Source organism: Macadamia integrifolia, chromosome 5 (genome assembly GCF_013358625.1).
Source record: "Macadamia integrifolia cultivar HAES 741 chromosome 5, SCU_Mint_v3, whole genome shotgun sequence".
Taxonomy (NCBI): domain Eukaryota; kingdom Viridiplantae; phylum Streptophyta; class Magnoliopsida; order Proteales; family Proteaceae; genus Macadamia; species Macadamia integrifolia.
Genome location: NC_056561.1, coordinates 37,927,982 through 37,940,810, shown reverse-complemented (window position 1 = coordinate 37,940,810; position 12,829 = coordinate 37,927,982). Strand labels below are relative to the sequence as shown.

The following is a 12,829-nucleotide window of genomic DNA, read 5'->3' as shown; positions in this document are numbered from 1 at the left end:
TGCTATTCCAGTTGGAACATCTCCAGGTTAGCCCTTTTAATTCTATCTGTTTAACCTTGTTCGCCCCTTTTCTTTCGAAAACAGTTCAACCTTGTAGTGCCCCCCCCCCCCCCCCCCCCCCCCCACACACACACACACACCCAGGGTGGCAGGATGGTTTTTCTTCTAATGCAATTGCTATAGTTTATGAGAATATGCCTTTTCATCTGATAGCATGTATTTGGGAGCTATCAATTGACTATTTATATTTATGTAGAACCTGGATTAGTGGTTAACTATCTCCATACATTGAAAGCCTCTGAAGAGTTGTTGAAGGAACAGGTTAGTTGTTTGCTACTTATGAGCTGCATGAGGGGAAAGTGGATTTAATATATTGATATCGTTTTCCCATTTGTTTATCAGCTTGAGAAGGCAAAGAAAAAGGAAGCTGCTTTCATTGTAACTTTTGCAAAACGTGAGCAGGAGATAGCGGAATTGAAGGTAAGGCTGTTTTTTATTCCTGCTGATCATGTATGTACTCCTATTCATTCATATAGAAAAATTCTATCTTCTCAAGGGATAATGAAACCATATTGGAAGTTTGAGATAAGTAGTTAATAAGTCTTTCTTTCTTTTGGATCTATTTTTGTTCCCTTCTGGTCAATCCATATTTTGTAGCAACCATTATCCTGTCAAAAAATTGAAATCTTCTCTTCCTTCATAAAATTGTAATAAATTACTTTAGATGTGCTCAAAAAGGGAAAATTTAGTAATTGATTGGAAGTAGTTCCTGCAATTTCTACTTTAGTCCACTAAATTTCTTGTAGTGTGAATGGCTTTCATGGATTTTTTTTTTTTTTTTTTTTTTTTTGGGTGGGGGTACATTTATTCTATCTGATGTCCAAATTCAACATATTTCCAGTATGCAGTTCGTGATCTGAGGGCACAGTTGAAGCCACCATCAATGCAGGTACTGATTTTGTCTTTTTTCTTCTCTCCCCCCCCCCCCCCCGGGGGGGTCATTTTTGAAGATTTAGAAGAAGCAATATATGTTAGATTTTACCCCATTAACGCTGGTCATCATAACTTTAAACTTTTCTTTCTTCTTTCGATTGCTTGGAAGGCTGGAAGGAAAGTTAAAATTTACTTTATTCTTCCTCCCTCCCTGTAAGAATGCTTTGTTGTGTTGACATCTATTGCTGCTTGATCTGTTAAATTAGAATGCAAGGTGGCTTAACTTCTTGGCGCTGTCTATACTGACAGGCAAGGAGATTGTTGCTTGACCCAGCAATACATGAGGAGTTTGCACGTTTAAAGGTACGCGCAAAGTATCATGTACTTTTATTGACCTAATACATTCAATCTTTTAGTCAGCATAAAATAATTCATGAATCATTCAATGATTGATCTCTTGATATTGACAACGTAATGATACTTATATTGGTTGTTAAAGAATAAAGTTGTGGGATTTGATGTGTTGTGACTTTCGTCCTTGTAACATGCTGGATGCTCATGGCACCCCCTAGGGCATCTCTGGAGGAAATCCAGACATGTATTGGAAGTACCCCAGTTGTAGATCTTCATTATCTCTTCTTTAGGGTTTCTGTTTTCTTTTTCTTGTCCATGCAGCTGACATAAGGAGTCATCTTTCTGGTGTATGGTTGTGGGTATGTTGTTGGGCCAGTCTTGAGTGTTGATAACTTTGTTGAAGACATAGAAACACACTTTGATAGAATGGACCAATAGTAGCATATGTCCTACAAAGTTGTTTATGATGTTCACTTTTGCCATGAATGACATAATGCCAGAATTTGGTGGAGGAAAAGGAGAAGAAAGTGAAAGAGTTGCAGGATAATGTTGCTGCTGTAAATTTTACGCCGCAAAGTAAGATGGGGAAGATGCTGATGGCCAAATGTAGAACCCTGCAGGAGGAGAATGAGGAGATTGGAATGATGGCTTCTGAAGGAAAGGTACTATGAACTACTGTTGCTTGATATGGTGAAATTCCTTATGTGGGAGCAATTAATTTAGTTGATGGTTCTTGTTCAGAGTCACATTATCTGCTGCCTGATTTAGCAGTTACTGTTCTATCTTTCTTCTAGTAAATTTATTTTGTTGGTATACTTGATGGGGCTAAAGTCTAGCCACTGCATGAAAGAGCATCTTCAATGTTGGATTCAAAAAAGGGTATATTTGGGTAAACTTCTCAGCTTCTGCTTCTGGGATTCAAGAAGCTCAGCTTAGTACAATGTGATGCATCTGTTCGATCCTTAAGTGATTGAATTGCTATGGTGTCCATATACACAGAACTAAAGTTTACCATGTTTATGGGGAACTGTTTATACAATAAGCCAATTGTTTGGGGTTAATTGGTGTTTAATCTTTTTATTGACCTGTTAGACCTTCAAGTTTTTAATGCTTATTAAATAAATGACTGTTATTGGTAGCTGACAGTTCTAATTTGCAGATCCATGAGTTAGCAATGAAGCTTGCTTTGCAGAAAGCCCAAAATGCAGAACTCCGAAGCCAATTTGAAGGTCAGTGGGATGCTTAGTAGTGCTTCATTGTACCTTATTGACTAGTTTTTTTGTCTTTATACAACACTGGCTATTACCTGAAATAATTAGGTTATATTTATTTAAGGAATTTACTCTTTCATTTGGAACATACAACATTCAACTTAAGATAACCTTTTATTCCCTACATGGATGACTAAATTTGCTTCGTATAAATTTTGTCTTGGGACTTGGAATTCGATCAAGAATCTATTCTCAAAGTTCTATTATGTGTTAAGATTTCCAGGTAGACAAGTAGAATTGACTACACCTTTGATACTTACATAAAGAATAGAGAGACAATGATAGTAATATGAGAATGATCAGTGTCTCAGTGAAGGTGGATTTTTAATCTTAATCATTTCTCCCTCTTCTTTTTTGGGTTCTGAACATTGATTGATTTTATAATAACTATATTAATAAAATATTGGAGAAGGGATCTGACCACAACACCTCGGCTGAAAGACCTCCTGGATCATAGTCCTCAAGGCGTAGCCTAGGCACCACCTGGGTGACAAGGCAGTTCCCGTGGTCCTAGGTGACCAATCACCAAGTTATCTAGGTGCCCAGACTGAAATAAACCCAAGGACAAGTGGAGAAAGAATAAGAAATCCAGGGGGAAATAGAGGGAATTGGAAGAATAAAAACCGAGGAAAACGAAGAATAGGCAGAAGCAGCAGCAACAGTTGTCGCCGCTGCTACTGCCAAAGAAGAGCAAGGGAAGGCAGAGAAAGGAGGAAGGTTGGATAAAAGAAGGGAGGATGAGAATCATTCGTGCCTGAGTTATTGCTGCAAGTTGCGGCTGCCAATGCTCCTCTGTGTCTCACTGATAAAAAAGCCTTGGGCACATCCATCGATTTTTGGAGTAAAACAGTAAAAGGACAAGCATATATCCTAATTATATTGTTATTTTACATATATTTATTAGTGAAGGAACACTTTTTTTTTTCTTAAAAGCCCCTTTTGTATTTATAAGTAAAAAAGAATCGTTATTTTTTTTATTTTACACCAAAGACCCTTTCCAAATTGGAATTAAGAAGAAACTCTACATTTTACACCTAACCCTTTAGGCTCCTAGGCTCGCCTTGCCACCATGACAACTATGCTCCGGCTTCTCAGTTTTTGTTACATAACAGTGTCTGTTGGCTCCCAAAGTTTGTGGACATGTTGTCATGTCATCGTCTAATCTTGGGTTGATATCTTGTCTAAAACAACTTCCCAACATGTCAGAAAACTTTTCTTTAAATTATTTTTGAAATCAGCGAAAAAACAATGGGAAAGCACTGTTGAGATAAACGTTAAAATTTTATGTGGTCTATCCAGAGGATTCCTTATATATCAACGGTCAAAATTAGAAAAATGATCAGTGCCACATGCAGAAATGAGCAAAAACTGCTGGAAAAAGGCTTCCATCTGTGTCTCAGCAGGCCAACTCTTACAAAAATGTCATTATTATATTATTTTAATAGATTATGTACAACAACAACAACAACAATAATAGCAAACTCAACCTTATCCCAACTTAATGGGTTCGGCTACATGGATCCGTACAAAAAAACAAAAGGAGAAACAAAGTAGGAGACAAGAAAGTAAGAGGAGAGTAAAAGGAAGAAGTCCAACATCAGCAAGTCAGGAAAATCTCAGTTAAATGGGGTCGGCTACATGGACCCTTGCCTTCCAATCGGCTCTATCTGAGGTCATATAATGGGCAATACCTAGACAATATATGTCATTCCTTACTACTTCTCCTATGGTCATTTTATGTTAATATTATCACCATATGTTGCTTTAGTTTTCATTGGCATAATTATTAACATAAGTTGGATTTTTGTGGATGGGTTGTACTTGTGTGACTCGTTTTTGTCACAACTAGATCCAGACAATTCACTTTTAAGACATATCTAAAGCTTGAAACCCATGGTGTTAATCCTTCTCCAGAAAAACCATCCGGTCACTGGAGAGATTGAGCTGACCCCAATTTAGTTAGGAAAAGGCTGAGTTGTTTTGTTGTTGTTGTTGTTGTTCATTGGAGAGATTGAACACATTATGAACAAATCGTTGGTGGCAGTGATATGAAGAGAGAAAGCTGCACAAATAGAGAGAGAGAGAGAGAGATTGTTTGATTTTGAGGAGACCATCAGAGATGGAGATGGAACGAGAATGTCTAGGATGCTGAGCTCACCGGATTTTAATGAACCATCAGAGAAATAGTGGTAGATTCGCAAAAATGGAGATGGAGAAAGAAAGAGAAAACTGGGTTGCAAAGGTTGCTGGAGGCAGTAAGGGAGAAATGTTGTAAACCTTTTTTTTTTTTTTTTTGGGGGGGGGGGGGGTGGGGGAGAGAGATCGCCACATGCCGTGATGCCGAGGGATCAATAGTTGGGCAAGAGTGATCATTGGAGGCAGCAGGAGAGAGAGGAATAAAGATTGTAACCATAGTTGCTAGGCTTGTTATTGTTATCATTGTTGTTGTGGTGATGGTCATTATCATAATTATTAGAATTTCCAAGCTAGGCAATTCAAAGCAATTCCTTCATGTTCTTTTTAATTCCTCATCTATTCTTGGATTTAGGCCTCAATTTCAATCCCTAATTATGAATAACAGTTCCTTGAGTTGATGATAGCTTGATGGAATTTAATCAGAGTTCCTTTTTTTTTTGTTTCCCTTATCTGTTAGTCTTATTTTGGCTAATCCAGAAAGCTTGTTGATTCCACCAGTTCCCCCCACCCCTCACCCACCCAAAAAAAAAAAGAGTCATGTGCAATTATTATTATATATTTATGTTATATTCATAATGGTTTTTAGCTATCTCCAACAGAGGACATAATCTGACAGTTCACATATACTTGCCTCTTGCACATAACTTGTGTCGATTGATTCATCTAACTTGATTCTTCATGTCCATTTGCAGGATTATATAAACAGATGGAAGGATTGACCAATGACATGGATAAATCCAATGAAATGGTAACCATTCCTGACAACTGCTTCTTCTTTTGAGTTATTTGATTCACTTGGTCTGAAATGGATTATTGACGTTTTCTGACAAAAACAAAACAAAGTTTCCTGTCTTTATTCTTCTTCATTCTATTGTGGTGATACGATGTTGCATCTTGTCATCGACTGCTCTCCCTAACAATACTAATGATAGCTGCATGTTTTACAACTTAAGAGGTGATTGGTGCAGAGCAGTACTACTCTGCCAGTGATACATCCCCCTTAGCAGGAGCACCATTCCACAAGAAAACAAGATGACTAACCTAATTGTTGGCCATGAATGGGACTTCCCATTTGGAATTGCTTTAGCCATTATCTTTGAGGTTAACATGAGATAAAGAGTGTTTTTTTTTTTGGTGTAGACCGCTGCCTATAGTGGATGAAGTATCAGTTGTGTCTAATGTCAATGATTGTTTTGTATGATCACAGCATCTATATACACTTTTTAAGTTTCAAAAATAATTTCTAACCATTATATCTAAAATAAAGTTGTATTGTGTATCTCAGGTGCTTATTTTACAACAAAAACTAGAAGAAAAGGATTCTGAACTTCAAAGAATGAGGGACAAACACTACCAGAAAGAACTGACAGTAGAAGATAACGTTGACTCTGCTGGCGATGTGAAAATGAGCAATGTCAATTTGGACTAAAAGCTGGAAATTGAAATTTGCAAGTAGCAATAGAAATTAATGAGTTTTGTCTTTATGTAGATTGAAGTTTAGCATAGATTGTGCTCCACGAACTTTGATTATATGAACTTATCTAAGATTAAATCTGAGCTCGTCCTTTGCAATTCTTGTGGATTACTGCATATCTTCTAACCCAAAATACAGGGGTTGTTATGGACCCCTTAATCATGAAAAAGGTAAACGGTATAGATGTTATCTCTATTGGGGTACTGTATCTTATATTCTATCACAGTTTAATGGAATACTATTATAAGCCCCCCAAAGACAACGATCCCGCTTATTCTTTATTGATAGTGAAACATGGATCTCATTCACAGACGTAAATAATCTTTATGGACCTTGAAAATCTGTGCATTGTTCTTTTTTTTTTCCATTCTTTTCTGCATCATTTTAGGGTTGCATTCTTACGAGCTCCAAGATGCTTTGGCAACTATGCTTGAGCCTTACATTTTCCCATGCACCTTTCAGACTCTCCTCCGTATCAGACTATTGGTGCCACCTGCAAATGTGCCATGGATTATGATCTTCTCTCAAGTGTTCTGGCCTAAATTCTGAATTCTCTATTCCTATCCGATATTTTGCCATTCAGGATCAACACAGCCCTGGTTGCATTCAATACTGCGAACAAGTCCTCCAGAGCAACATTAATAATTCGGTGTAAAATGCATATAAATTAGAATTAAAATTTGATTACAAATTGAGTCTGCAGAAGCAACCCCACATGCTTCAAAATTTGTTCGATCTGTTGGCATCCCATCCCAAGCCAGCACAACCTTTGTTACCAATTGCTTTCAATGGCTCTGTAAGACCCTTCCCGGTATTTCCAAGACCTTCACCCTAAATATACATCACAAATGAGAGAATTTACAATTTTTTTTACTGCAAAAAATTTAAACAGGTTTCACAGATTAAACTATCAGACAAAGAAACCAAATAGTTTTGTACTGCATGGAAACAAGAAAGCAGACATCCCAAATTGGGACATGGCCATAATCAAAAGAGAAGGAAGAAGAATAAATATATAGCCACCAAAAAAAAAAAAAAATCATGAATACTAGAATTTTATTCAATTTGTGTGTGCATGTGTCACAAAGTTAGCCAGATCAGGTCTCAGTTAATTGCATGTGTTTTTCCTAACGTTGTTGTTTTCAGCAAGAAGAAAACCTAACCTTTAGTAGGAAACTACCAAGATGTCATGAAAACACTGAAATGGTATTTCTTTGACAAAAAGGTATAACCAATTCACATACATGTCAACCTTGTAGATTCGGTCGACCTAAAATTCTTGCCTTACTTCTGGATTGGCCACTAAGATGGGCATCAGGAGAGTTATATGCATAGGATTGTCTTAAGACCATATAACCTAACGTGGTAGGAGTTTTCCTGCTCTAGTGGTATCAGGTATGAAGCCAATGATATATAAGGGGCAAGGGCGGGAACCCTACCAGTATAGCGTTCCCATGCCTAGACACAGCCGTGGCAGCTAGGTCTGTTCACACCCACCTGTGTCTGGGTGTAGGGAACAGTAGACTGGCAGGTTTCTTTTCTCCATAAGAATTTAATGTTATCTGTGCCATTAATGCTTTGAATTGAAAGGCAAAAAACATCTTCTGGTTCAAGGAAACCAAACAATGCAAATGGGTAAAGGGTATCAAGAATAAAACAAAGGGTGGAACAGCAGGACAAATAAAATTGCATAGGTAGTTTTAGAAGGGTGCTTGCTCTAAGGGCATCTATGCTGAAATTGTGGCTGCACAAAGCATTGCATATATTTTGGTGCCTTTGGGAGCCAGCAACAGCATGCATACAGCCCATGTTATGCACAGATGCCATGGGGAAGCATTCACATTAGTAAACTCACTGCAAATGGCAGGTGTTCTCTTCAAAGGACAACTGTGCATAAAATTCTGCAACTGGTTGGTTGCAATAGCAGCAAGTCAGAAATGACTACGTTTGCAGAAGAGCGTGGAGGAACAATGAAATATGAACAGGGGTTATCTATTAAAAAAAAGAAAAAAATATGAAGAGGGGTCATTCAATGTCAAAAAGGGATTATTCAAGCTTCTTGCATTCCCAATCCATCTCATTTGAACAATGCATAGAGCAATCTCAACAAGGGAAGAACCTAGAGTTACCCAAGTCCAACATATGCTGTTCTTCACTTTAACAAACTAATCCAAAAGAGAGGCAAGTATAGATCCCTACCTCCTTCCAGCCCATGCTTTCTATAATTCGTCTGGCATAACTACCAGCTCCAAATGAGTTGTTCAAGGCTTCAGCAGCACCTTCTTCTTCTGAACAAACAGGATGAGATGACTCTGTATCATAATCATCAACTCCTGAATTCTTTTGGCCTGGACCCACTCCAAATCCGCCATGTAAGGCTCTTCTCTCTGCAGCTCTATCCCTGTATTCAGGGATCTTATACTGCAACAAGTACAGGAAATAAATTCCAAGAGAAACAAGGGAAATCATTACTGGTGCATGGATAGAAACTTTAATCCTCACAAAAACAGATAAAAAGAACAGTGAAAGTGGCATTATCACGGGAAAGATTGCCCACTGTTGTGTATCATCTGCAAGTTTCAAACATTCACATAATTTTGGCAGAGAAATTTAAAGAAATTAGTCTGTAATTTACCAACAGAGCAGAAGGACCAGAGAAATTGGAAGGTCTATAATGTAGGGCTAGATTTGAAAGCTCAAACTAGCCCCAAACTGCAGGAACTTTTAAACTAAGAACAACCAATAACCCCTAATAGTAAACAGCAACAACAGTCCAACTTAAACCAGTCAACAGTCCTTGAAGAAACCAAAATTAGCAGATCCACAATCAGGAATTTCAGGAAACAGAGTTTGCATCAACAATTAGAAGTTCCAGCAACAGAAATAGAGTAATTGAATAAGTAGGATCAGAATCAAAACATATCAGGACCAGATAACCAAATCAGAACTCGATTCTGACAGTAGGTTCTGAAATCTGGCATTAACTTCTGATTTTTCAGTAGAGTATTATCAAGGAAATAATAACACATCTAAGGACTTATTTGAAAGTCAAACCCATTGGAGAATAATAGCAGCAGTCAAGTTCCATACAGATTTAAACAAAACAGAATTCAGAATTCAGATCTGGGCAAAATCCATAGGCCAGAACTGAGTAACAGTCCACTTCAGCAGGAACCAGTGGTCTGATTAGCCTCAAAATTGGATCAAACTTCCTTCAGAATAGGACTAACCTTCGATCAAAATTAGAAGGCCATCGGATGGCCGGAACTCCCAAAACAGCTAGGCCAACAGTAGATAAAATAAAGAGTCTTAACCCAGAAATTCTGTAGACAAATTAGAACCCTTACCTGATTGATTTGACAACTGTAGAACCTTGAAAACAAACTTGAAAGAAATAAGAAAGCTTGAAGAAAACCTCCTGGACTTCACGCCGCAAGGAGTCGCTTGGATCAAACACCAAACCCTTCTTCTTTGATCAAACACAAAGAACACTCATAGAGGAGAAACGCAATAGCATCTTTTTTTATTCATAAAATCGTGGCTCTACTAATGAGAGTTCTCCTTTATTTATAATAATGATGGGGGTTTACATAAATAGAAACTAACTTTAGTTTCCAAAAACTAAAATAGGAAACAAAAAATTAGAAACTCACCTAGTTACTAAACCTAAAAATAGAAACTTACAAAATAGAAAGTCCTTTAGTTACTAAAACTGGAAATAGAAACTAACTTATGACTGAAAATTAGAAACTAACTAGGTACTGAAATTATAAACTAAATAACCCCATCTAAAAAGGAAACAAATCACTGAATCCCGTATGCAACCTTAGAACCCCTAGTTTAGACCCATAAAAGTAGCCCAATACACTCCAAACCACATGGACTGAAGGCCCAACACGTATACAACCCAACCCTAAGCTTATCCCTAATAAAACAAACCATTTTGGTAATTAATCTGCATCAATTCTCCCCATCTTGAAAAAATTCATCCTCGAATTTTGCAGTGATGAGGTGGGAACATGTGAATAGCAGCTGTAACTATTCCCAAACATAATTCTGGTAGCTTGTGAACTTGTGAAATGTAGTCTTCAAGGCGTGAGGCTTTCTCTTCAAAGAACCATGATGGCATAACAAAATCTGTATGTTCGACCTCTGAATCGATACCAACTGTGAATGTTGTATGCATAGAGTCATCAATGTTGGTAACCTTCTCATCAAGGATTGGAACAAACGCTTCCTTTTCATCATGAATCTCAAAGACTTGTTGTGGAGTTCTTTCAATCACTACCTCATCTTCCACATCTTTAGTCTTGTCTATTATGCACTTTTCAATGTAGAATCCTTCACTGGAGTCTTCTTCCATGGTTTCAGTCTTGTCTACTATGCTCTCTTCAATGTATAACTCTTCAGTTGAATCTTCTATCTCTTGACCTTCTGTCTTTGAAGCTTCAAGAACCATCTCTTCAATGTGAACCTTGACTTCAAGTTCTTTTGGTTTGAATAGAGGTATATTCACTTCACATAGAGTAGTTGTGGCTCTTGGGGGTGCTAAAGTGTTAGGTTTAGTGGTTGAAAAAATTTTCTTGACCTCCCCAGCTTGGAACCCAAACCTTCTAACTGGCTGTGCTAGAAGCTCATCTGCTCGTAGGGCCTTGTCAAAACAATCCCTCACTGAGTGAACTTCAACAACTCCGATACCCCTGTTGATTTCAGCTCGCAATCCCAGTCGAAACCAAGATAACAGTTGCCTTTCATTCTCCCTTATGCCTGTACGAGAATAAACTGCGTCAAACTTGTTCATGTACTCGGCAACAGTCATAGACCCTTGACAAAGAGAGTTCAGTTGGTCTTATATGCGAGCTCTGAAATTGCGTGGCAAGTATTTATCTGATAACTCAAGCTTCATCTCCTCCCAACTAGTAAGTTATCTACCACAGTCCTCCAATTCATACTCATACGTTCTCCACCAATCACGAGTAGCCTCAACTAGCTTGGCACGAGCTAGTTTCATCTTCCGTTCCTCAGGCAAGTCATAATAATCAAAATAATCATCCAAAGCAGCTACCCAATCATAGAACAATTGGGGGTCATGTCTCCCATCAAACTCCTTCAGATCGAGCTTGACTTTCTGTGAATCTCCAGAGTACCTCTGATATGTGGGGCATTCGATCTCAAAATAACCCCTTACATATTCTTCAAAAGTAGGTTGCACTACAGGAACCCTCTGTGGTGCTCTCAGATTATGGTTTGCTCTCCTGTTAGCCAACTTAGCAGCTACATTCAATGGGGCTTCCACTTCAGGTGTTGTATGTGAATCACCGATAGGTTGTTGTGGTTGGGTCTCTACAGCCAACAACCTTGTATTCAGTTCAGTCCGCAAAGCTTGCGGTTCAGCTTTCAATTCAGTTCTCCATTTTTGTAGAAACTCCATAATAGAAGCTATGGTGGGGGTGTTCTCAGCCATGCTCTAATACCACTCAATGTAGGAATGGATTTGACAACCAAACCAGTCCCAAAACTGCAGGAAATTATAAACCAAAGAACAACCAAAATTCACCCAACAGTAGACAACAACAATAGTCCAGTACTAGTCAGCCAACAGTCCTTAAAACCCAGAATTACCAAATTCAGAATCCAGAATTTCTGAAACAGAGATTGCACCAAACGAATAAACTAACCAGCAGCAGTTACAGAGTACTAGATAAGCCACAATCAGAAACAAATACCACAGGAGCAGGTAAGTCAAACAAGATCTGAAATCTGGGCAGAAACACAGTCGGCCAGAAGTATTTAACACCTCAGATCAGACAAACCCATGGTCTGATTGGTCCCAAATTAAGGTCAAACCTCCCTCTTAATAAACCCAACAATCAATCAAAAGGGGAGGGCCATCGGCTGGCTGGATCTTCAGAACAATATAGGGGCAGCAGGAGAGAAACTTGAGATTTCCAGAACCAGAAATCAAAAGCAGTTCAGATCCCTTACCTGGTTTGAAGAACCTTGTAATTAACTTTGCAAGGAAAGAAATAATAATTGAAGAGACCTCTTGGACTTCACGCCGCAAAGAGTCAATTGGATCAAACACCAATTCCTTCAGCCTTGATCAAACACAAGACAACTCTTCATGAAGAAGACAATAGCAACAACCATTAATTTTTTTTATCAAAATCATTCTAGGCTTTTAGGAGCTTTCTCTTCTTTATTTATAATGTTAATGGGGGAGGGAATTACAAAACAAAAGGTTCCTCAAAAAGGAAACCAAATATTCTCCTAATACAATAGTTACTAAAAATTGAAATTATAAACTAACTGAAATTAGAAACTAGTTGAAAAAGGAAACTAACTACTAATGACTTGACTCAATTAATAACTTGACTCCTAAAGAAACAAATATAACTCAAATCAAGTCCAACTAAAAAGGAAACTAATGAAAATGGAAACTAACTAGTAATCCCATATTCAATCTTAGACCCCCCCTTTTAGACCCATAAAAGTGGTCTATTACACTCAAAACACATGAGATCAAAGGCCCAACATGTATGGAACCCAACCCTAAGCTTATTCCTAATAAAATAAGCCTATTTTGGTAATTAATCTGCAT

The 12,829-nt window shown here is 38.0% G+C and overlaps 2 protein-coding genes across 4 annotated transcripts in view; one reads left to right on the top strand and one right to left on the bottom strand.

Annotated features, from left to right (window-relative positions):
• Positions 1-4: 4 nt before the first annotated feature.
• LOC122078060 (FKBP12-interacting protein of 37 kDa-like) lies at positions 5-6,326 on the top strand (the record flags this gene model as incomplete). The annotated part of the gene is made up of 9 exons (XM_042643931.1): positions 5-26; positions 257-321; positions 403-480; positions 902-949; positions 1,243-1,296; positions 1,788-1,949; positions 2,447-2,516; positions 5,447-5,502; positions 6,040-6,326. Coding segments are annotated over 9 exons (699 nt in total), but the record flags the coding sequence as incomplete, so codon positions are not given.
• Positions 6,327-6,798: 472 nt separating this feature from the next.
• Positions 6,799-12,829, bottom strand: part of LOC122079749 (RNA-binding protein 5) — a 10,696-nt gene continuing 4,665 nt past the window's right edge. For all 3 annotated transcript variants that reach the window (XM_042646459.1, XM_042646457.1, XM_042646460.1), the window contains 2 exons: positions 8,428-8,649; positions 6,799-7,059 (listed from right to left, as the gene is read on the bottom strand). In XM_042646459.1, coding sequence (XP_042502393.1) covers positions 6,949-7,059; positions 8,428-8,649 — 333 coding nt within the window. In that variant the 3' untranslated portion in view covers positions 6,799-6,948. The remainder of the gene's footprint in view (positions 7,060-8,427; positions 8,650-12,829) is intronic.